The sequence below is a fragment of the Cygnus olor genome, chromosome Z, assembly GCF_009769625.2.
Source record: "Cygnus olor isolate bCygOlo1 chromosome Z, bCygOlo1.pri.v2, whole genome shotgun sequence".
Lineage (NCBI taxonomy): Eukaryota > Metazoa > Chordata > Aves > Anseriformes > Anatidae > Cygnus > Cygnus olor.
In genome coordinates, this window is record NC_049198.1 from 34,607,216 (window position 1) to 34,633,262 (window position 26,047).

The 26,047-nt window shown below is 35.8% G+C and overlaps 1 protein-coding gene across 9 annotated transcripts in view; it reads right to left on the reverse strand.

Annotated features, from left to right (window-relative positions):
• LOC121061714 (zinc finger protein basonuclin-2) overlaps window positions 1-26,047 on the reverse strand; it is a 324,255-nt gene that overhangs the window by 126,990 nt on the left and 171,218 nt on the right. Inside the window, exon 1 of one of the 9 annotated variants that reach the window (XM_040540980.1) lies at window positions 14,604-14,999. The exons of the other annotated variants lie outside the window; for them this stretch is intronic. Within the exon in view, the coding sequence (XP_040396914.1) occupies window positions 14,604-14,648 (45 nt within the window). The 5' untranslated portion in view covers window positions 14,649-14,999. Of the gene's footprint in view, window positions 1-14,603; window positions 15,000-26,047 lie in introns of those variants that run through there. 9 annotated transcript variants of the gene reach the window in all.

Sequence of the window (26,047 nt, forward strand, 5' to 3'; positions counted from 1 at the left end):
TTAGCTTGGTCATTGGTTCTGACTCTTGGTAAAGGCGATCATGTTTTGTCTCACTTTTTCTATCCATGTAACGGGCATAATTCTAATTCTATCTATACAAAGAACTGACATAATCAGACAAAGGGAGATACACAAGAGTTAAAGATTCAATTTAAGGGTGATACTCAAGCTAGGTATTCAACTTAGATAAGTGTGAGACAACCACGCACACACACACACACACACAAAAGGGTTGGGGGGAGTGGGTAAGAAAAAAAGCCAATAACTTGGTTTTAGTTTGAAATAAAATTTCCTGGAGCAGTAGGAACTTCAGCTAGAAATTTATGATCCAGCTTATGTGGTAATCTTCTATGATAAGTCTCAGCTCTAACATGCATGTGTGCGTGAGAATGTGTGTGTGAAAAAGAGAGGGAAAGAGAGGCAGAAGACACTGTTGCTCACTAACTGGCACTCAATGAGATACTTAATTTGTTGTAATAAAGCAAAGAAAAAGTACCTGTCAGTTAAACTGCCATTTCTGTCACACTTTTTAATAATACTGCTACTGTAATTACACTGTGGTTCTTTATACTTACTCAGTAAAAGCTTGCTTAGTTTTAGCATGGAAAACAATTTATGAAATTACAGAAACAGACTGAACACGGCAGTTCATTTGTTGAGGCAATTATCCAGATCCTTGTCAAAAAAGAGAGAGAGTAAAGACTGTGATGTGCAAAAAATGTTTCTAATTCTATGCTATAATACATGCAATATGTCTGTGGTTGTTTTGGATTATGTTAATAAACTGCAGTCGAAATATATTTGTCACAACACAAAGGAAGGGTGCTATCAATTGTCTTGCCAGATATTTTAAATTAGTCACCAAAACGTCTAGCCAGGGTTTCCTCTATGACCCTCAGATGAAGGGAGAGGCTTATTGGACAGTTTTTCCTGTGGGACTAGACAGATTCTTCTAATGCTCAAGTATTTTGAATAATCTGGAAAATAACTGTAAAGTGAACTGCGGCACAGTTGCTTTTTTTAACAGACATGTACAATTCAACCCTGAACACAAATCCAGTGTTGTTTTTGGCTGGTTATCACTCATAAATGAGCCTTCCTAATAGTTCTTAGTAAAAATGGATAGGGGCTTTATTCCTTTGTTTGGAAAGAGTAAAGGGTATAAGAACTGAGCTGTTGCTCAGCTAAAGGAGCAAAGAAATACTGACAAAAATCTAAGCATACAGTCCAGAAAATTTCAACGTTAAAAAGGGAAAGACAGAAGATTGAAAGTACTGAAAGCAAAACACAGACTTGTTCAATAAATACCCTGTGCAGATTCAGGAAAAAATCTGCTGCTTATTAGAATGCAGTCATTTGTATAACAAGTTGGAAAGAGAGCATCTTAAAGCAAGCACTGCAGCAACATGTTTACTACCAAGACTTTCACTTAAATTCATTACTTTTTGTAATTATCTGTTCTTTCTTGTAAAACATACTTCATTTATCCTTCAACACAATGATTTATAACAAGTAAATGTTTTCTTTCAATGATTTCTAAAAGGAGAAAAATGCAAACTTTATATTATTTAAACTGAAAATGTTTCAACCAGTTTCTTTTCTTCAGCTTGGCACTTTATATTTCAGCAAAAGTTAATGCTGTAGGTTCTTTGTTACAAACTTCATTTTTCTGGACAAAAAGTGGGAGAAAAGAAGATGTAGTAGACAGGAGACAAAGCAAAAATGGCATCCAAACACAGGCCATGAATCGTAAACATGATACAAAAGTTTCACATATTAAAATGTGGATGAAGTTTCTTCCTTCCCCACCTCCCCCAACATCTGGAGATAGTTTGGTGGAGCAATTTCCAGAAACCAAACAGTATCTCTGCTTGACTAGCTCTTTTCATTCACAAATAAACAATTAATGAAATGGGCAACTAATTTCCAAAGTGTTCATATTCATTAGACTGTTTCCTGAAATTAAGTAGCTGTTCCATGATGCAGTGCCCACATAAAATGGTACACCTATTCTTTCTCCAAACATAAAAGTATTTTAAGATTATCTATTTGCATTTCATTTATTCTAGCAACAAAATTGGAAACAGAAGTGTTCTCCACTTTAAAAAGACAAATACATTTGCATAATAAAATAAGGGATATAACTTAAGATGTATTCTACCTGAATGTCAGTACGCTGACCACACTTCATCATGGGGAAAAAACTACATTGTATTTTTTTTTGTGTATCACATTACTGAATTACAGAGATTAAATCATTTTATGATATGACAGGCTGTAATATATATTCCTTTGAGCATGGCAAACAAGGTGGAAAAAAAACTCTGCTTTGCAGAACACTGAGCTAAAACAATTACAAGATAGAATTAATTTCAATAATCAGCTGGGAGACGGAAGTGTCTGCTAGATACCAACTACATACCTATACTTACAAATTCTGGTTACCACTTCTGACCAGAGACCCATACCAGAAACTGCTCTTTCTACTCAGCTTGCTTTTTACATGCTTCCTAATGGCAGGAAAAGAAATCTCCTTGAATAATTTTTTTCAGCTGGTGTTCTACTCTGTTATTTTTTTTCCTATATATCTCGTTATGGCACAGCTCTGCTTGAGCTGTATGTATATTTAAATCACAACCATTTCCATTCTGTAAAGAGAAATACCAGGTTATAGAGCTTCATCTCACATGCACTAAGCAAAAAGATGTAGCAGTAACAACATTACAGTGTTTTCACATCTTCACTCTTACAGCCCTAATAAGAAACTGAGGAAAGAGAAACGCACCCCAGCTTTCCACGGGGCATGAAAAGAAGTCACTGAGCAATGAGCCTAATTTCATTCTACCAACTTGGTTGTACTGTCAGTGGCTTCTAGAGGAAGCCGTCAGGACAGCCAGCCAGTGGGAGAAACATCTTAACCTCTACAGCAGGATTCCTCAAGCTCCTGTTTACAGACCATCACTCCATTCAGGGCTGTTTACAGGACACTTGAAGAGCAACATGAGTCAACTCATGGTAATAGTAATGACAACTATGCAAAAATATTTATATAGCACAGTACATTTATTTAATGTTTTACAAACTGAATGCCTGATACTACAAACACTAACCTCCTGGTATAACACTATTCTGAGTAACTTCAGTCACTAATAATTTTCTTTTTCTTCACATACGCAAAAGTTCAAGACCAAGGCCACCTTTGGACAAGTCACTTAAGTACCTAGTCCAGGGAATGTGGCTTCTGTCTCAGATACAGTGCTGCAAACTCAGATTCCTCTATAAATAAACAATTCCATATACTTTAATTAAATACTACTTTTAAAAATGCATGAGTGATCTGAGGAACATGCTCAAACTGAATGGTGATCTGGGTGTCAAACTCTTACACAACTAGACTAGCCAAAGTATGCATAGTGAAGAGAAAAGAAGAGAGAAGAGAGAGAAGGGAGAGAAGAAGGAAGAGAGGAGAGAAAGCAATCTGGATCCATCAGCAGTCAATTTTAGTCATGTGAATGAATAATGCCAAGAGATAGGGGAATGCAACTCTGCACATGAAAGAGACCAGAAAAGTACTTCAGGCCACTTCATTTCTGAGTAAGAACACACACACAGCTTTATCAAGGTTTAACCAAACCACTTGTAAAAATGGGTTCAGAAGATCTTTGATTGTCCCTGCACCGACAATGTCCAGATCTGACTTTTACCTTTGAACAGCATCCAGAGAGGAATCTGAAAGCTGTCAGCCAGTTTAATTTACCCCGAGCCTAAGAAAAGGATAATGCCTGTCACAGTCTACTATTATTACATTGTGTAAGTCATTTTCCTTCATTTTTGCCTCAGTTTCCCATCTGGAAGTGAGAATAACAAAAATCACCTCTTTTCTATAGTGCTTTGAAACTGACAGATGTAAAGTACAGCGTATAAGCTCTGTATTCTGTTTGCTCTTAAGATTCATGACCAATCCATACAGTAGGTAAAATATTCTCTATTGAGACACAAACACAGAACTTAGCTGTTTCAGAGCAGAAAAGCCCTCTCCCTTAAAAACTGACAAAACATCCAACAACTGCACAAACAAAAATCACTGCCACCTACTAGCAGTATCCCACTGGGGCCAAGTTTAGCCATTGAACATACAAAGGAGTTAAGTAGTCAGCAATAGCAGTTAGATAGTTGTGAGGACTAAGGCATGAACTTACCTACTATGCTGAGTATCTCTATGCCTTCCAAACACATCTAAGCTCCAAGTATATCTTGAAGCATATCCAAGCAACTGTTGAGCTATGTTTTCTTTCTTTGGTCTTCTAAAATGGAAACCTGCAAGTTGGTTGGTTGGTTTCATAAAGATAAACTTTTTAAAATTGGTTCATATCTGATGACCTGAAATAATTGTTTTGTCTCTTCCACAGTAAATTCAGGTATCACAAAATTTGACTATACAATAATAACTGCACTACCTTTTAGTTCATGGATTCCTCTATGGGCAATATAATCAGAGAACATACAACTGAAAGATTCCTCAGTCTAAATATCTTGCTTGAGGTCAGCTATAATTCGTGGTCCTTTCAGGCAGAGGACAGATCATGTTGCTTCATTCAGTCAGGACCAAATTTCGTAAGGTCACTGTTCATAACTGTCAGCAAACTGAGTTTGCAGGCCAACACTGAAAAGCAGTGAAGACTGTAAAGTACACACACAGAATCTAAGTAAAAGAAGCAGAGTGTGAATGCATTTGGTGGAAAATTGCATTGATACACACTATTTATATGAACTTCCAGATTTTAACACAGTAGGGTAAAGTAGTCTATTTTTCATATGTGAAACTACTTTTTCCATGCCCTCTGTTTTTCTGTTTCTGCATTGCAATCATTATTTTTTTTTCCAGTTGACTCTCAAACACCACAATACAAGTGTAGCCACAGTATTCTCTATTACAGAACAAGTCTTTCACTAATCAGACTTAACTCTGTATCTGCTGTCAATTGCTAACAAAAACATAAACAGTAAGACTCAGATTTGGTATTAAACTATGGGGGGTAAAAGATCAAAAACTCTACATAAGAAACAAACAAAAAAATCAAAACCTCATAAAGGATTGCAAAAGGCTATTATAATAGAAAACTATACTTGCTTTTAAAAAAAAATCAGAAATGCAAAACAAATATTTTACATATTTTAATATGTTAATAAGATACATCCCTATTTTAGGTAAAATGACAAAAATAATGATTAGTCTTCAGGTCTGCATTTTCTTAAGAGCTTCTTAAATTACTTCTGTAGTTCTGAATTTTAAATGACTGAATCTTCAGAATCATAAGCTTAAATTTTAGTTGTTTGTAAGATATGAAAAATTTCCATGTAGACATAAGAAATTCATGTCCACATATAAGGTAAACATTATGAAAGTTGCAATCTAAAATAAAAAGTGCTTTCTCCAATTTATAATGCAAAAGCCATTTTTCAAACTGTGATTATAGAAACAATTTCACAATAAGAGTCTTATTGAAATTTACAATATTCTGATGTGTTCACATGTTTAATATGAAACAAACTCTCTTCTGACAATGTGTCTAACTCAAAATATTCTAAACAGGAAGAAATGAGCCAGTGTATGTACTATCCTGACAAATAAAGAAAAGGGAATTTCACTGCTACATGGGTGATCACTGAAATCTTTTAACAAAGATAAAACCATGTAAAACATAACACGTGCCCATTTTTCATATAAGACAAAGAGGGAACACAAATCCTTCTGTTTATCCAATTTCTATGCTATTTTTATTGAGTCTGATCTGAGTATTCTAATTATGAAAAGTGTTATTTTCTGATTTAGGCTTTCAGGGAGTAATGCAAAGCATGCTGTCAAAAGAGTGGCAGACGAGACAATGAAAAGTTCTGAAATATTAACCATTAACCATTATTAACCATATTAACCATTAAGGAGGTAAGCTTTAGCAACAGAATGGATAAAAGCCTAAGTAATTACTTTAGGCTACACAACCTAAGACAAATTTTAAATAAAATAAATAAAATATGCTAAATTCCCTCTTTGGTTACAAACATCAAAAAACTCAGGAACAAATATCTTTGTGCAAACATTAGTCACACTTTTGCAGGAAGAAAAGGTTGCAAATAGAAAAATCTTTCAGATAGTGAGCTATTCTTAGCTGCATAGTGAACACTAGTAAACACTGAAATCCAGTTCAGAAACAGTACACATCGGGAAAGCAGCAGTAATATTCTGTTTCTGTGTACACTCAAATGCTTTTGTCCAGGATCTAAACCTAATTACATCCTTAGATTTACTGTGTAGAGCTAGCAAAATTCTATAGTTTATGACACAGTCATTTTAGTTTGAAGAACTTTTCTCCCAAATGTTTATAGCACCATGTCAGTTACTTCAGCTGAGCTGACACAATGAATTTAAAATGGTCTAATACTTTTGACTTACCAACAGATTAGCACATGATTAGCTAGAGTAAAAGGATTATTATGACTGCTGTTATAAGATATTAACACTTTTGGTAATGCATTCTAGGGATGCTATATATATTTTCCACATTGAGAAAGCAGAATGAAAAGTAAGGGTTCCTTAGTTTTATTGATGATCTTGCCGTGAAGTAACAGAATATTCTACAACTAATTTTTAAAATTTTTATCTTAACTCTTTTTTTTTTCCCCCCCAAAGTTCATATAAGCTGATTACAAGCTGTAAATGGGCTACAAAGAGTAAACTTTCTGTCTTCCTTAAAACATCAGGTTAACTGATGCATGCACACATGCTCACACAATCCCCAACACAAACTTTATGACAAACAACTAGATTCATGTCTGAATTACAGTGCCGCATTAATACACTTAGCAGGACAGAGTTATGTTCATTGAAGTTCGATGCCAGTTCTGTGAAGGGCTGTATTTGCAGGAGCGTAGGGAGGGGAGGACAAAAAGAGAGAGTAAATGCCAACCTGAGGGAGGATTCAGGGGACAGCTGAAGTGTGAAGTGATCCAGCAGATTTTTGGTACGGTTTAGACTTCTCTTTGGGAACGCAACAAAACAACAGCTACAAACTTAACCCCATGACACAGGCAAGACTGTTAGCCTCAATGCTAAGCACCCATGCACTGAAATTCAAACTCTAATTGCCAACAGGTTAACAGAGAGGAAACTTTTTCCTCTCCTGCCAAAGGTGGTATGTTCTTGTGCCTGTACTTCTGTTTCATGTACACACTGACACTCTTCTAGGTGCATTAATCTGTCACGGTACTTTTTTGTTCTCTTTTTAACTTCAAGCTGATTTTTGTTATGCCTAAGTTTGTACAGGCTAAAAAGCATATACATTGTATGTACAGAAAGAATATAGGAAAACATGACTTGAACTAAAGGCTAGGATTTTCTGAGAGTTTCAGAGTAGTACTGTGTTTATAGTCAATTACATAAAGGTAATAACTGATGATCAATAGTGAGTTACAAGAAGTTATAAATAAGGATAAAAAAATGTTTCTGTTATGAATGTACTAACAGAAGAACGTACTTGGAAGAAAACTGCATTCCTTTGTTTTAAAATTGTCATCATTTCAAGTTTTTTTGTAAATCAACATGAAAGGAAAAAGAAAGACAGTGAAGGATCTCAAATTTTAAGTCATTTGTTAATTTTGGGATGCAGATCACAGTTAAGTACTGCTGGTTAGGATGGTCACAAAAGTAAAAATAGATGGTGTTTTCTGCATGTAAAGAGCTGCTTATTTTTTCTGCATGACTATTTAAGTGCAAATACAGGTAACAAGAACTGGAGTTACAAGGTGAGATAAAAATTACAAGATGGGAAAATTCTGCTTTGCCTCCACAGCATTATCTGGTTCCCCCTGTTGTCATACAGCCAGTGAAAAAAACACTTCCAGAAAACTCACCAAAGATCAAACTGTGTCTGGTGACAGCAGTGTCCAAGATATAAGTAATGTTCAAAGGATTCAACAATGCCTGTGACTGATCATTCTCTTTCCCTTGCCATCACCTGCTGATTTTGTCCAGGTGTTTTATGGCTATCTTGAGGCTCTGGAGAACAGACAGAAAGAAGACTTTGCCAATTTCTTTTGTCTGGGATTGTGAATTCCTTACACAGATGGTGGACAGCCACAGGCTGGCCAACTCCAGGCACAATTGCCTTCACCCTCGCAGGGAATGCATGAGAGCAATACTATCTGCTCGCAAAGTACTGTCTCTAACATGTCCGTGGTTAGGGAATAGGACAAGATGCCCTTTCCCAAGGAAAAAAAAAAAATTCTTCTTGTCCCCGCCACAACAATATCAGGAGAAAATAAAATATAATATAATAAAATAAATAAATAAACTAAGACTTTGGCTTGCATTAGTAAATTAAGCATTCCTAAGTAATTCAAGAGGTTTGTCTAATAAGATAATCTTGTGTTAACATGGTTTTGTAGTATGTTTACAGTCTCTCAAGTATTCCAGACAAATCTTGCTAAATCTTACTCACTAAGCAAACTGAGCCACTTCTGGCAGCAATTTTTTAAGATGGGCACCAGACATGAGCCACCTCACCCCTCTTCTCTTACCCTGTTTGCTTACAAGAAAATCCATTACCTATGCAAATGACCGGTAAATGTGCAGTTACCTAATTGTGCAAGTACCTATATAGTATCCATGTACTTTTTGCCTGCAATGATGCCAGTGCAATTTTGAAACTGGATATTTAAAGTAAAACTGCTACACTCCCACTTCTGACCTCTGAAAGTGTGACTATGTACCAGGAAATGGAGTATATGTAAAAATACATTTAAGCAACACTTAGACACCCAACAAAGCAAATTTTACAGAAAAATATATGACTACTCATGGTTCTTAAAACTGGAAGGGCCTGGAAAAATGTTTATCTTACATGCATTTCATTATGAAGACCTAGACACAAATCTTGTATGACATTTTATGGACAATCTCTACATTCTCACACTAATATCAAAAATATTGCTAGAAAACAGTATCTAAGAATCTAATTACAGACAGACTGCAGGAATCATAGACCTATACCTATCCCATATGCTGTTTCAGTTTTTCTTGTAGGTGATGTGAATGAACTCTGAACTCATCAATAAGATATAAGGCAATGTACTCCTCTTAGATCCTCAAGACACAGAGTGCACCCCCACATACACATCCTGCCTAGGGATCAATGTTAACATATACATAGGGAGAGCAGAGCAATGGAGCTGATTTCTGCCATGCAGATCTGAGAGCACAATTATGTCCTGCTCTAAATTATTTATTTTAATGATAGAGGGTGTAACATTTTCATCTTTTTTTTTTTTTTGAAAAGTATACTCAGTTATAAAATTTAGCGTCATAAATGTTAGAGAAGGAAGGGACCATTACATCACCCTGCCTACCTCCTGCCAAGGAGGGCTAGTTCCCTACTGTACATTTTCTAGCCTTATACAAAATGTTTCCAGTAATAACTCACTGATGTTTTAAATGCTCTGCAATACATTAACACTTTTTAAAAAAAGTTTGTGATTGTAGAATGAACATGTAGTATTCACAGGAAGGTGACAGATAACCTTGGAACTACAAGTCCCCTTTTTTCTCCCACCGCAGGTAGCAGCAGTAAAGCTTCTATACACTACTCAGTCTACCAGCATGTCATAACCCTGACCTAAGGAGGTCAGTTTCACGGTTGAAAAAGTAGCTTAGCTTCCATGGCTCATTTCATCCTTCAGCTACCTGCTGAGATTACTGACAATTTAGCCAATGTATTTATTTATTTTTATTTCTTTACTGTACCTAAATACAGAGATACTGCCACATCTATGTACTGACTGGTTATATATGTAAAAAGTCTGCTGTGGCTGGCCCTATGCAAACACCATCCAGAACTCTTGCTGATTATTTTTTACACAAAGATGCAGAAAACATCTCTGTGGCTCCACAAGAAGCTTCCAAACTGAAGTATCCACATCTCCCATACAAAACCCCATTAAAGTTAACTTTATCCTCTTACACCTTCTCATTTACTTAGTACTTGTCCTAAACTGAAACGTGAGAGATAAGAGTGACTAGTAGGGCAGGCAGGGCAGGGTCTGGCAGCCTAATGAAATTAAGTGAGTTCCATGGACGAAGCTGTCTCACTATAAACTGAAATCCCCTGAACTCCAGCACCTCTGCCAAGCATTTAATCCGTAAAACCCTACATAACACAGCTGTGTTCAGGGGAGGGGGTGGGTGGTACTGTTTGTTTATTTTAGAAGGTTTCATTTGTTTCCTTTTCAGTATTCTGAGACACATCTATATCTATTCCACAATATCTTGAAACATTAAAAGGTCACATCCGCTGATGGTGGTGATGGTAATGTCACACCCTAGTAAGTTACGTAAAAGAAGTGACTGTGGACGAATTGTTCCTAGGTGAGGGAAAACTGGATCCAAGTGTGTATGATGGAACTCACTTAAACTTGGCAGGATTGTCCAACACAAGGAGCTCAGCCCAGGAGAGAAAGACTGGAGAACGGAAAAGAGAAAAAACGTGCCCACTGAGAATTGGACAGAGAATGCCATGCTGCCCTCAGATGTTAACAGCAGTCTGTTGATGGCCTGGACTGAATTCAAACTGGTGACCTAAAGCAGAAAGACTCTGTATCTAACTAGTAATCCCCTGATCCAGGGTAGTTCAGTACTTTTAATCAGAAAAGAAAAATTACAGTCCCAGGGGAGACTTCATTGGAGAGCTATATGCTAGATACTTTAAAAATAAAATAAAATAAAGCTTATGAAAGAATATATAATTTCTTCCACCAAATGCCAATCCTTCTATGTTAAATTAACTTTATCAAGGGTAAAACTGGCTGGGGGGGGGGGGGGGGGGGGGGGGGAAGGGGAAGGAGTAGGCACAGAGACAGCATACACAACAGCACAACATTTCTTATAATTCTTGAATATTTCTCTCACTCTTGGATAGCCACTAATGGATGAAATTTCTTCAGTTACATTTCATTATATTATTAGACTTTCTGAATTAAAATTTTACACATAAAAAAAAAGGGAGAAAGACAAACTGTGAGAGGGTAGGCAAGCATAAACCATGGGATGAAATTACATTCATTTAAAACGTAATAAGAGTTTAGATCAACAACCTTCCTGTTAATGGAGGCTTCACAACACAGCCTCAACACCTGAAGTTATTTAGAGAGGATGTATAACATAAAAAGTGAAATTGTCTACTTCTCTGAAATGACAAAAAATGCATTAATATGGATAAAAGAAAAAGAAAGATGGCATGCACTTTTTTTCTTGAGACAATGTTAACTTCCTGATTGATTAGTAAATGATTAAAGAGAACACGTTATGATTTTACAGTACGTATTATTTACAAAATATGACTACATAATCTTATTGAGTAGTATATTGTCGTACTGTCAGTGCAGTTTCTGAGCACCTCAAAAACCTTAATAAATGATATATCAAAGGTTAAATACTATTCAGAGCAGAAAAACATATTTTTAAAAGTCTGATTTTTATTCTAAATTCAGCATATTTTCCATGCAGTTCCTCTTCTCTAGAGACTATATCTATTGATCATATCTACATTTGTCTATCGACAGCAGGTTTTCTTAATACAAGGTGAGTTTTGTTTTTTTTCTTAAATCTTTTACATGAGTAACAAATATTGCTTTTTAATGTCAGAAACACACAGACTATGCTATGGACTGATAATACGCCAACATTTTTGTTTTTAATTTAAGCTCATTTTGAGTTTCATCAGCAAGGAAGAATAAAGTCTTGAAATGGTAACATTTGTTTTATTTTTCCTCTGTTCATTGACTCAAAATAAGAAAAGATAAAAGGATATGATAAAAGATTGAGCCAAAAAAAATAGTTGCTTCACGGCAGATATTTCTTTATGTCATGTTACAGTCTGGAACAAAGTTTTACACACTACTTATAACCCTGAAAAATGATATTTTTATTTCAAGTGTTACCAATACATCCCTAATGTGCTACTGACACCCTAACTACAGCATTGCAAATGGTGCCACTGCTATAAACAATCAAATTCTTTCTTTTTACTGAGAGAATGTTGCAATCATTAAAGTATTCTTGCCCTCTGTATGCTTGGGAGTGGTCTGTCCATAAGTTATTAATAAACCATGGAAAGGTGCAGCAGCAGACCAACTATTCATATTAATGAATGCCTCATGAATATTCAGCTGTGTGTTGACTTTTACCTCAGAGGACCAAGGGAACCAAAATCCAGCCCCCTATTCTACCAGCCAACACTCCTAATACTGTAATCCTTTATTTTGAATAATAGCAACTAAATCTCTAATACTGTCTCTGTTGCAAAGCCAAGTATCTGTTGCTCCTGCAAGAGTGAGAGTGGGGGGATTGTTACCAACTTTATTATTAAATAAATAAATACACATATACAAGTACACACAGTTGTCTTAAATCTTTATTTTAGCTTGAACTACATTATCTGTACCTTAATATACACACAGATTTAGTGCTAAAATAATAGTCATTGCTGCTTGCTGCATCACACATTGAAACTAAATCTACCTATTCGGTGTTAATCTTCCCCTTCCAGTCAAACACAATGCAATATTCATGGGCAAATGCATGCATTAGAAGCACACACGCAATTCAAAACAGTCTGACTGCTCTTTTTCCTCTTCCTCAACACCTTTCACAGACTCTTGTAGACTTTAATTTCTGACTTTTTATATTCCGAATTGAAATCGCTTCACTGTAATCTGTTCCAGCAACACCAGACACAGAATGTAATAGATGTAGAAAAATTCCAAATGGGACTTATCCAGGGCTTGTTTACTTCAGTTATTTGTCATTTCACTATTCTTTCACGAAAACATTTTTCTTTAAAGAACAATTCGCCCGTAGCCGAGATGTGAATGCACACTAGATATCCTTTCAGGGCCAGCATACACTTCCTTAACCAAATCCACCACTTCCTTTTCACACTGAACAGAACTCCTTCAATTCAGTACATCCTCTAAAAGTTAAAAGGGAGTGCCTTTACATGTAATAACAAGCACCCGGGAAGCCAATTGGAGCAGTCAGAACACGTATTTTAATAAGTAGCCCTTAAACTTTCAATAACATCAGTGGTAATTGGGCACACAAATTGTCAGGGAAAATTTACAAAAAACAAACAAAAAAATGCTTTTCAGTGTGTTAAACTCAAAATTTTGTGTAAAGTTACACTAGACATACATCTGAACAAGCATGAATTCATATGTATTTAGTCAAATTATCTCAGAATATATAGAGAATTAACTGTGCCTTTCTCTTGGTTAAAATTAATGTCAGCTTTCTGTCCTTAAACCAGAGCCAAAGGGGAAACAAAATATGTTTAGCCCTGAAATAGTTGTGGTAATTCAATCCCCACACTCTCCTTATTTTCTTGATGACAAAGAGAAACTCCCAACTGGCAAGGCCACCTGCGCTGATTACTCCTCCATCCACACCCACGGAATATGAAAATGAGCCAATGATCATTAACCTTAATTTCTTCTAACATAAACATCAGCTTTTTTTTTTTTTTTTTTCAAGTTTGCTTCTCTAGAAACTCCCTTGTGATGGGGGGGGACAACACAAGAGGGGGAGGAGGAAAACAAAAAAAAAAAAAAAAAGGAGGGGAAAAGTCATAACTGGGGAAAAAAAAAATCAAGATGACTGAAAAGAACTTCATGGTCTTTTTTCTTCTGTTCTATAGCTGGCTTATTATAACTTCACAGCACTCAGATAAAGGGATTTTGAGTCACTATCATCTCTCTTGATAGCAGCTTCTTTCCCTCCCAGTCCCTCTCTCCAAGCACTAAGATAGGTTGATATATATGAGTATATATATATACATAAATATATATATATATATATTTATTTTTTTTTTCCCAAAAGATATTCCTGGATAAAGGCAGTTGGCAAAAACAAAGATGGGTCTGGATGTCAGGAATGCAGGTGTGGCCTAGTGTCATTACTAAAGGGCCAAGCACAACTGGGTGGGATGTTTCCAGTGTAACAACTTCAAAATACAGCAGAGAATGCATCACACCTCCTGGTCGTCCACATTCCGTTACTGCCAAGTGGAATCATTTTTGGTTCACGCTGTGTGGGGTTAGCTCCCACCAGTATTACATCACCTTCTAATGGATAAGGCACTCATTAGGACCCTCTGAAGAAGATCACATATATGTCTTATATAGTGTAAGTACAAGTAATATATATAATACATACAAAATAGTAACACTGCAGAAATAATTGTTTATATAATACAAATGTGTGTACTGAAAACAGATACCCTGTTATCGTGTTAAGTCTCCAGACAGAGATAGACAGACCTGAACCAACATTTTCCAAGGAATTACACATTTATAAAATGGAAAATTTATCAATTCATTTGTGTATGCTTGGACATCTACTCTGCAGAAGTAATATTTTCCTGCAAATAATCTAAAAATCATTATACAGCTAAATAAAAGCAAAGAAGGTTTTAATACAACTTCTTTTTTCATTAGAATTACTGAATGAAAAAGCAAATAAATGTTCAAAGAACATAACAAAAGTGTGATTGTATTACCTTCAGATACATTACAACAAGCTGTTTGTCGCCTACCAAACACATACAGCAGGGCTTCTGTGGAGACCAGGAGGCAGACAGTAACTTTGATCACGCAGACATTCCTCATTATTTCAGACCTCAAATCAAGTAGCAACAGTCAGGGGAAGAAAGAGGTGAGAGACATGGGGCTGCTGGGGAGGAAAAGGGAAGCAGACTGCAATTTTGTCCTAGGTTCAGCATCCTAATTTAAACAAAAACAGGCTGTTGGCATCTTTGTGCTTCCCTACACCCCCTTCCCCTTCCCCATGCTTCTCAGCCTCCTGGTTCACTAAAAATGACAAGCACATTTCTAGCCTCTGCTTTTTTATCAAGCTGACAAAGGTCAACAATACTAGCCAGAAGAGTGTTGAAGTATTCAGTGCCACAGGTCATCCTAATAGATACTGGAGGGACTCATTGCAACACTACTGTAAGCCAAGACAGCACGATTTTTAAGAGGCAGCACTTTGCACGTTCACAGCCTGCTTAATTTAATACAATACTGGCCTCATGTTTGCAAAATATCATCAGCACATTTCAGACCTGGTATCTTTCTGTGGGTGACAGTAAGGTGACTGAATTCAGGCATGTTAACAGATGCACCTTTTTATGCTCTGTTAAACCATGTCACAGACTACAGCCCCTAAGTGCATTCCTTTATTTATGCTGCAGCCAGCTGAGCTAATTATGAGACAGACCTGATACTAGCTCTGTAAAGTCCAGTGGCTGTGTACGTGTGTAAAGAGGACGGGAGGGGAAAAGGGATGGGGTGGGATGGGGTGGGGTAGGGGGAGTGGAGAGAGACTCTTTTGAAAGCATGTTCTTAAACAAATAGCTTTGAAGTCTTCAAGTTGTTTCATCAGTGTGTGTGTGTGTGGGTGTGTGTGTGGGTGTGGGTGTGTGGGTGTGGGTGCGTGGTGGGGGGTGGGAGGAGGGGGGAAGAGGTGAACCAGCAGCTTGAGAACATAGTTATGTTTAATTCTAATGTACTGGTCCCCCCACCCTTTTATAATTATTATTATTATTATTTAAAACACTAAAAAATAAGGGAAGATTCTACCCCTGGAAAAAAATATATATATATAATTCTAAACAAAACAGTTTGTTACCCCTCTCTGCATATTTTTTTTCCTATTTTATTATGTGTGTGCAAAGGAATACTCACTTACAGCTCTCTTTCAACCAAATCTTCCATTATACCAAATGTTCTCTATAAGCTTTTATGCCACAGCCATATTTTATCAGTAGCAGCAGCTACCTTCTTTCAAAATTCTTAGCAAGTTTGGCTGTTTTTTAACCAAATGAATGTCTTTTGCTTGCATGACTTCTTCCTGTACTACAGTTTTCAGTTAAAAAGATCATAATACTTAGAGAAAAGAGAGAAAAAAGGATTTGATGATGACTTTTTTTTTTACTACTTATGACTAAATGATCTTAACAAAAGAATTAAATCATTTGTCTTATGAGCAATGGTGTATTTTTTTACAGCGTACAATTTAGCTAATAACTGGTTGGGGCCAATATTTAACAAGTCACATATTTCCATTGTCCCTTCACCCCCTGCTTATGCTTTTACCACATCCTAACAAAAACATGACCAGAACTGGTGAAAAACATACGGTTCCAACTAATGAATCACATACTTTCCCGCAAGTGCAGTAAGTACTACCAGCTGTGACAGTCTTGCTTTGGCAGTGGAACCAGTGCAGAACAAGGCCGACACATCTGAAACCAGCTGTACTGAAAAACCACAAGCAATATAAGTCCGTCTGCCTTCTCAGGGCTTCTTTGTCTCTGTCTGTGTCTCTGCTCTGTCCCTAAAACTTGCCAGCCATCTTGTTTTGACAGAGTTCAGAGTTTCAGAAGTTTCAAGGGGGAAAAATCCGCTGATTCAGGAAACTGGGTTTCAAGAAAATGATAAGGAGGTCTTTGTCAAATGAGCCCAAGTCAGTAAATTTAAAGAGACAGAGTATGCATCTACACGTCTGCTCTGTTTATACTACAGTTTAAAGCACAGGAAAAGATACACGTATACCTCAACATATGTATGTCCATAAATTTGTATTTGAACCATGAAGCGCAGACAGTGCTCATGAATAGGGGAGAGGGGTGGGGGAATGGTGTCATGAGGTCTCGGGATTTCATCACATTAAGTCTGAGAAGGTCACAACGCTCAGAAATGTCTTAGTTAATCTCTAATTATATACATCATCCCAATGGGAAAACCAATGAAAGTTATACCTCGCCTCACCACTTTATATGCTGTATGTGCCACCAACTTTATTGAAGACTGTTCCAGCACTGTTTCAGAGAGGCTTTTAAAAAACTTGAGGGGGACAATTTCTGCATTCTTCCAAATGTTAAGCCAGGTACTATAATTAACACAAGCTTACTGTACTGTACTGAGATAACGTGGATAAAAAAAAGTAATAAATTAAAAAAAATAATAATCAGAATTAATCTAAAGGACTTTTCCTTTACAGGAAAAAATGTGACACTCAAGTATGATGCTCCAGGTTCTTCCAGAACTTAAAGCATGTACTGAATTCTATACTGGGAAGTTTCCTTTTCCTCCCTCATCTTCAAAAGAAAATGCTCTTGGTTCCGTTCCTGCAGAAACGGAAGGTGTAAGCGCTAGTATTCTCAGTAATAAATAAATAAATAATAAAGACCAAATCAAGATCTTGGTCCAAGACTGATTTCTCGTTATCTTACAGATTGTGCATTTTAGAAAATATTCATATAGGAATAGGTGATTTTTTTAGCATTTTTTATTATTATTAATATTTTAATGATGCATTTTTCAGAATTTTAGAACAGATTTAGATTAAATAATAGTCTTGTGAATTATCAAAAATACTGTAATATCTGCAATATCATCACATATCTGTCATAAGGTTTTCCAGCAGACGGAGATGTTCCCCTTCAGTATATACTGGGCAGACGTGAGAAAATTATATCAAAACACACAGCACTCTGACTGTTTTTTGTATAGTGTATACACATGCTCACAAACACTGTAAGTGTGTTTAGCAGCATTAAGGCTTTTGGTTCTCACTCAGGATGGTCACATTACCCCCAAGCAGTAAAGACAGTAAGTGAGCTTTTGTGAGTTTGCCTATCAAGTGCAAACAACACTTTAATGCAGTGCCATGCTATCAAATATTTTGTATGCATGCGTACTTTGCCGGAAAACTATTTTAAGTATACTTTAACATATAAATACACATAGTGTGATCTCTAGCTACACTACACATCTGTGATGTCATGCTGACATACTAAGATCAACATAAGCACTACAAGTCAAATTATACAGACCTTCCTCTGACAGAGAAAAAAAAAAATAAACAGCTAAAAGTATTTAGAAATGAGAAACTTCCCAGTCAGCTCTGGCGTACCAAATAACACCATGATTTTAAGAACTGTTATGGCTATTTTTCTCTCCTAGACATGCCATGTAATCTACATGGAAGCTTGGATTGCTCCATTTTCAGAAGGTAAAGAAAAACTGTATTCATCCAATTCTGGGACATGGCTATCATCTCCTGAGTTTGTAGTCAATTATTTTCTCTCTTGTAGTAAAAGTAGCCTGATGCTCTTCTTACATTACAACTGAGGCTCTCACTAGGACTGGAAAATTAGGAAAGGAGATCAAGGGATGCTGATAGTCATCTCCATCCTCTCCTTCTTGATACAATAATCTGAAAACAACTCAGAAATAGGCCCTCTAAAGAGCTGCACCGGAGGGACTTGGATTTTAAAGTGATTTTTTTTTTTTTTTTTTGGTGGGTGGGGAGGGTATGTCTGTCTGTCTGTCTGTCTGTCTGTCTTTCTTTCTTTCTTTCGGGGGCTGGGGGAGAGGGGAGAATAGGTACAGCATCTTATGAAAATAAGTTGTTAAGGTAACTTGTGCATTACCCTAACATCAGCTCTGCACAGCAGCGTCAATAGTGCAGCCTTTTAGTAAACATAAGCTAAAAGGAAATTACAAACTCCAAACTCTTCACACACTTAAAAATCACTTTTTTCTTTTTTTAACTGTAGGGCAGAAAGTGGTTTGGTTTTAATGATTTACTGGTTTACCTCAAATTACAAACTAATAAAATATATTTCCTCTTAAAATGAAAAAGGTCTTCAGTAGACCTTTGTAGAGTCAAATAAAGAATAGTCATAACAATACTAAACTGCTATCATTGAATTAGCTTTATGACTTTATATTAACTTTTAATGCAAGCTTTTTTTCTCTTTGTGAGCACAGAAAATGACACCTTTCCATTTTCCTAAATTCAAAAGCAAAAAGAAAAGAAGCAAAAAAAAAAAGAAGGAAGGAAGGGAGAGAGAGAGAAAGAGAGAAAAAAGAGAGAAGAGAGAGAGAGAAGAGAGAGAGAAAGAGAGAGAGAGAAAGAGAGAGAGAGAAAGAGAGAGAGAGAAAGAAAGTGAGAGAGGAAGGAAGGAAGGAAGGAGGGAAGGAAGGAAGGAAGGAAGGAAGGAAGGAAGGAAGGAAGGAAGGAAGGAAGGAAGGAAGGAAGGAAAGGACGGAAGGAAAGGACGGAAGGGAGGAAGGGAGGAAGGGAGGAAGGAAGGAAAGGAAAGGAAAGAAGGAAGGAAGGAAGGAAGGAAGGAAGGAAGGAAGGAAGGAAGGAAGGAAGGAAGGAAGGAAGGAAGGAAGGAAGGAAGGAAGAGGAGAGAGAGAAAGAGAGACAGAGAGAGAGGAAAGAAATAGGAAGAATCAAATCAGTCAAGCAACATAAGAAAGATTTGGGAAATCAATTAGAGATATCCAGCACCAACATGGGAGGGATAACTTTTGCAAAATATCTTTTATAATTTCATTTATAAGTATACAGATAATTCTAAATCCCTGTTATCAGAACATTTATTACAATGATTATGAACTAAATCATCATATGAACAATATGCCCTTTTAGCTAGTATTTGGACTTCCATTTTTTTCTTGCATGGATATTTTATATAAATTAACATTCAATTCAATATAAAGTAATTTCAAAAACTCCAATATAAAATAAAGTACCCTGTATGTTAGCACTCCTTGCTACTGTTTTCGGAGTAGAGCAAAACATAGTCACGGATATTCCCCGCACTGGAAACAGAATCTATGTTTATACTGTTTCAATTAATTGGCATTTATCAGTTCAGATTTTTTCATTCAAATATTTCCAAAGAACATTACAGCAGAGGAACTTCTGAGATGAATTAAGCAGAGAAATCAAATCTTTTTTTTTTTTTTAATTATTATTATTATTATTATTATTATTTATTTTCTGGACAAACATACGTTGGAGGTATTACCTCATTCAATTAGGATTCAAAAGCAAAGTCATGTGATTTAGCCAATTGCAAAATTAATCTAGTGTTTTCCATTAGAGGTAGGACTGTTTGAATTGAAAACTATTTCTTTTTCCATCAGTTGTATGAATCATACAAATTACAGCCCATTTATGCACCTTTTATAAACCAAAAGGAATAAATAAATTCACTACACAAATTAACTGTTTGACTAAACCAGGCTGTAATTAACAGCAGTGATGATAAAAAAGTGGTAACTACTATTCATAGTTAGTTAATGCTCAATGTTAGAAAATTGTATTATTTCTTATAAGAAGAATAAGAAGAATTATAACCATAGATTTCAACATGACCATAACATTCACTGCTTCTCTGATGGGCAGATGCAAATGGAAATCACCAACCCACCTACCTTAGCTACCACTTGAATTCCTTTGGAAATAGCTAGCCTTCTCTCCCAGGGAAGGGAGCATCCAAAGCAGCAGAAGATATTTTGAGGCTGTCTGTTCTTCAGCATGTCAGCTGGGTGACACAAAGTTCTCCAGGTGTTGAGCCAAGTGAGGCAATAGAACAAACATCTCAAAAGCACACCTGCATGAGGCAGATGTACAAACACCATAGAAGACCATGAATCTAAAATTTAAGTAGTTTTTTCATGTTTATATGAATATACTTTAATTTCCTCTACACATCTACATGCAAAAAAAAAAAAAAAAAAAATTCCTCTCAGATATATATGTGCAATTCCACAGTTCTTCAGTGAGAAATGTGTGCTTTTTATGTGAGAACACATACTACGTAATACACAGGCTACTCAGTTTGTTCTTTAGGGGTTTTTGTTTGTTTGTTTGTTTGTTTGTTTTCTCAAATCAAAGACTAATTTAGATTGGAAGGAACCTCTGGAGGTCATCTGGGCCATGTTCAAAGTAGGGATACTTTTGAGCAGCTTGCTCAGCATCTTTTTTGGTTGAGTTCTCCTACATTTTTTTTTTCATTTAAAAATGATTGCAGTCAGAGAATTCTTGACTTTATTAATTAATTTATCATCTTACTTTATTAAGCATTACTATCTACAATAAGAAAAATAAATAAGAGTGTTGAAAGATTTGTCTATAAAAAGATGGCATGGGCAGGATCAAAGGTCAGGAGCTTGCAGTTCAATCCATCAAACTTTGCTATCTAACCACTGTTTATATTGTCTTTTAAACAGACCTCATCTTCAAATTAGCCTTACCTGTTTAGCAAAGTGCCCCTATGCACTCCTTTTCCAAATAAGTAATGAATACACAAAACAGTGTGTGTGCTAGTACTAAAGTCTACATCATTTCAGAAAGGAATCTCCATTTCTGTTCTGTGCTTAGCTCTTACATAGCTTTTAATAGGATCTTCATATATTTGGTCAAAAAGTCTCACAGAAATCAAAAGTGTATAGAAATGCCCCCCCCCCCGCCAGTCTCCTAGTTCTTTTTTTCCCCTTTAACATGATAGAAGAGTATACATTGCCCCCAGAAAAACACTTTCCTTTTTCCCTTATCATCTCCACCATGATGCCTAGTCATAATTCTGAGTAAATAGTTTTTACTGTATCTTTTCTTCCTAACAAAATCTCAGCACACCTTTTGAAACGAAAGAGTACAACTTTTGAGGACCTATGCAGATAAAGGTATTTGTAACAGGTACATATTGTATGGCACTGTGGTTAGAAGTCCTAAGATGAGTGCTATTAGTGATTTATTAAAATTAGTTTATTTTGCTTCCCATTTAAGCTCTAAAATCATCTTAGCCAAAGCTGGCAGTCCTGCAGATGTGAACTGTGTTACTACATAATGGGGATAGCAATGGAAATATTTTCTTGAAAAATCTGACTAGCCCTAGTAATACCCACAATTTACTTACATGCAGTCTACATAAACAGCTATGCTGGATTTAGCTTGTGTTTAGTACCACTTGATAAAAACTATTACCAATGTGGTTTACATAAATTACATGTAGTCTACTCCATATGGAAACCATATTTTAGCAGCAAGCAATGTTTAATAATGAACATTCTGCCTTGCTCTCTCATGGGCAGGCTCTTTCTCGCCTCTCTCTGGCTGTATTATTCCTATGACTTAAGAAGATATTTAGTTCATGAAACAAGTCATTTGAATATTCACACTGCAGTTAAAGAAGGATTAATTTTGTCCCATGTTATACTGGTAACAAGATGACTGGCCTCTTTGAAAAGTAGTGCACTAAATTGTCCTCATCCATAGTTTTTTCAAACATAGGCTGATAACAACAATTCACTGCATGAACATCATTATTTGTCTAAGTTATTAATGACTTTTAATTGTTTATTTTATGATAAGTCTCTTTACTTTAGCCCCTGTCATGTAAAATTAATTAACCAACATGTCATGAAGGAAAACAAGCACAAAGTAGTTTAATATTTTATTATTACTCTGTGTACTTTTGTAACATTTCATAATTTTTGTTTAATAACAATGATATCTTCTACATTTTATTAGATAGGATATAAGGTGTAGTTTAAACAGAAATCACAGAGCACTATATATCAGAGACAGATAAACTTTCTGAAGATTTTAAGCTTATATATACACTTAGATTTCCTTACTATGTTTAGGCAAAAGAGATAATTTTTCTGTCAGGACTGTAAAATTTTAAGCTGGAATTGTGATCTTTTGAAGTTCATGGCAGGTTTTTTGTTTGTTTGTTTGTTTTTGTTTTTTGTTTTTGTTTTCCTGTGGCCAGATTTAACCCTCAAATTTATAATGTTTAATATATCAGTTAGCAGGGAGAAAAAGCAGGTTCTAACAAAAGCATTTCCAGAGAAATAAAAGCTATTACAACAAGAGCAGGCCTAACCTGTTCCTCTGTTCTTTATTTAAATCTTTAATAAGAAAAAGCTTGAAAATTTTACCAGAATCAAATAGTCAGAGAAATGTAATGAAAACCATGAGTTAAATAAATAAACAAACAAATAAATAAATAAATATTTGCAATGTAGACAATTAGAGTGAATTTAACCAACAATGGCAACATTGCTAAGGAGTTTTAAAGTAAGTCATACAATGTGTAAATATCTATAACCCTATGACATACTTCTATATAATTCAGAAAGCTTGCATTAAGGATACAATTCTTCATAGCTCAGATACAACGTAAACTTCCAAACATCTGGTGAACTTCAATGCAGAGCTTTCAATCTCCCCGGAGAGTTATCAATTGGACTATAATGTTATCAGCTTTCACACACTTCTCAGTGCGATGCAATCTACTTGCCTGAGAACATGAGGGAGAGCCAGGAATTCCTGTTCCAATTCCAAATTTGTGGACTCTCTAAGATTTCTGGTAAGTCAAGAATTCCCAGCTGCCTCACTTTCACAGTCTCGAAAAATGGGGATATATTTCTGTGCCTACTTTTCAGATGAACAAAGACTAATTACTGAATTACTGATCACTATATAAATATTTAAAATATATACTTTTTGAATGCTAATGTTCACTTCATTGTCGCCAAATACAGACACTTTAACACATGGAGAAGACTTTAAAGAAGGAACAGCAATCAAAATCTGTATATGAGCAAGACATCTCTTAGATCCAGATATGGTGATACCATTTATGAAAGCAAATCATACTTTCAATTGACAGTACAGTTAATGCAGTAATATAGTATAATTCATTGTAACTTAGATAGCAGTCCTCTCCTTTTCAGGCCAGTTGACTTGTCAAAAGCACAATTCCATTCCACTTGGTGTGCAACAGTGACCTGTCACGGGGTGCACAGAATACCATGTTATGTTCCCCAAAGACAATGACAACAAAAGTTGTTTGGCTGCTTGCTGAAGGCAGAGTTGTTTGCCAAACTTAATGAACTACCAGAGAATACCTGGAGGGTCTGGAATCTGTACACTACCAAAAGCCTACCTTCTGACATGAATTTATGTATCCAATGCCAACACCAGACTATGAACTTCTAGCTCAGAGTCTGTGTCATCAGCCTACTCTTTTTGAGAAAAATACATCAGGAAATCTGGATCCCACCAAGGCAAAAGGGAGTTGGTAAATATCAACAACAGTATTTATTGTGAGAAACACATGGAGAAGTGGCAAGAAAAGTGTAGACTTTTTAAAGACAAATTATTCTTTTAGGGCATTATTCACAATTTCTCATAGAAGAGCTTTAGTAAGTGAGAAATCAGACAAAGAAAAAGGAGATATATCAACAAATTACAGTAGGATGGTATGCATCACGAAAAAGTTTTAAAATTTTATCAGAGAAATATTTATTCCCAATGTACAGTTTGGTAAAGCAAGGCATACTAGGTGGAACTGGAAGTAATTAAAAAAAGTTCCATTGAGGAAGTTCAAGTTGCATACACTTGAAAAAAAAACAGAATTCTGTGACAGAACAGCAAGAAACTGAACTTTACTATTGCTTTGTAAAGATCCTTTCACTAAACTAAGCTTTCTCATACAAAGGTGATGACAAGGCACATAAACAACTCTGCATTGGTTTTAATCTCTTAGTATAACAAGTAGCAAATGATCCTCACACTAAAATAAATGTCTACGAGTGGTAATCTCTCTTTAAAGCCAACCTACTCTCAATTCTTTGGTTGAGAAAATGAGACTGTTCACCCTGTAAGATCCATTTCAAGAATTTTTTAGTAATTTCTATTCCCAAAATTCATAAATATTTGGGTCATGTTCTGAAGCCTTGAAACCAACTGTTCAGAACAGGTTGGGATTACTGATATTCAAATACAGGCACATAGAAAGCTACTAAACATGGAGAGAAGGGTTTACATGGACATCTTGTACAACTGTCTCCAAAAATGTTTAGTGTTCCAGATGAAAACTCCATGACAGAATGTATTTCACAAAAACAATTCACGTGAAGGAGTTCTGTAATCTCTGATAGCATAATAAAGGTTATTGACATCTAATTTTTCAGATAGCAATCCAAATTTGTAGAGAACCATTTAGGTTTCCATTCACAGGGGATGCACCAATCATAACAATAAACAGTCACTTTTTCCTTATTTAGCTATCAGAAAATTCTGAGAAGAATATCACATGGTATTTTCATAGATAATTATGTACAGTTTGGGTCAGATCTATTTAACAGGGAAATACTGGCAGAGCTCTAACTTTTATTGTGAGAGTCTGTTACTACTGGCACAAAATTTATGTTCATATTTTTCTAACTTCTAATTTCAATGTTCTGCTACTAATTACTAATGTCAAAACCAGAACAAAAGCTCACTGCTTGGCATGCTGACTTCTGCACACAGATGTCAAACATGCAGGGTTCATTAATGATTTCAAGGTGCCGGAAACCAAAGAGATGTCCAAAACTGTGCTGTTGATTATTGGTTCTTTTCAGATTAGCATCTTCATGAATGGAGAAAGCACAGTTAAAACCACAATCTTAATTTGACATACACTCTAAGACATTGTACACTTACATGTAGTATCAAGGGAAAAGAACCCAGGAGAGTCTAGAATAGAATTTAATATAAGCCTGTTTTGCTGAACTGCATGGCATTGAGTGGTTACCAGAGACGAAAGACTAGTGTTCAAGATAGAAATAATTAAAGACCCACAACTGAATGTGTAATGGTCTTCAAAAACAGAGGATGTAGACTTCTGTCTACATCTGTTCAAAATGTCTTATATGGACAGTTTTTTTTTTTTTTTTAAAAAATGCAACAAGTCAGCAGTGCATAGTTACCTGTGTGACTGACAAAAAACTAGAATAGGACATAAATTGAAATGTGCATAAGCTTTTCCTAAACATTACAAAGAGCATATAAGTACACTGATGATCTCCCCATTTAGTCAACATGACATTTTGTAACACTAGAAAACTGTGTTTTAGAAATTCCAGAACTGTAGATTAAAGTCCTTTCTACCTCTGGTACCTATTGGACCTACCATAACACGCTTATTCCAAGCAGAAAAAAAAACACACAGTAATAATTATGCTCTGATTTCCACATAATTTTGATTCGATTTGATTGAATAATTCTGATTTCTCAACAATATTTGGCTGGAGAAGGAGGTAAATATACAGTAGTTTGATGAAGTTCCAGATTGCACTGTTT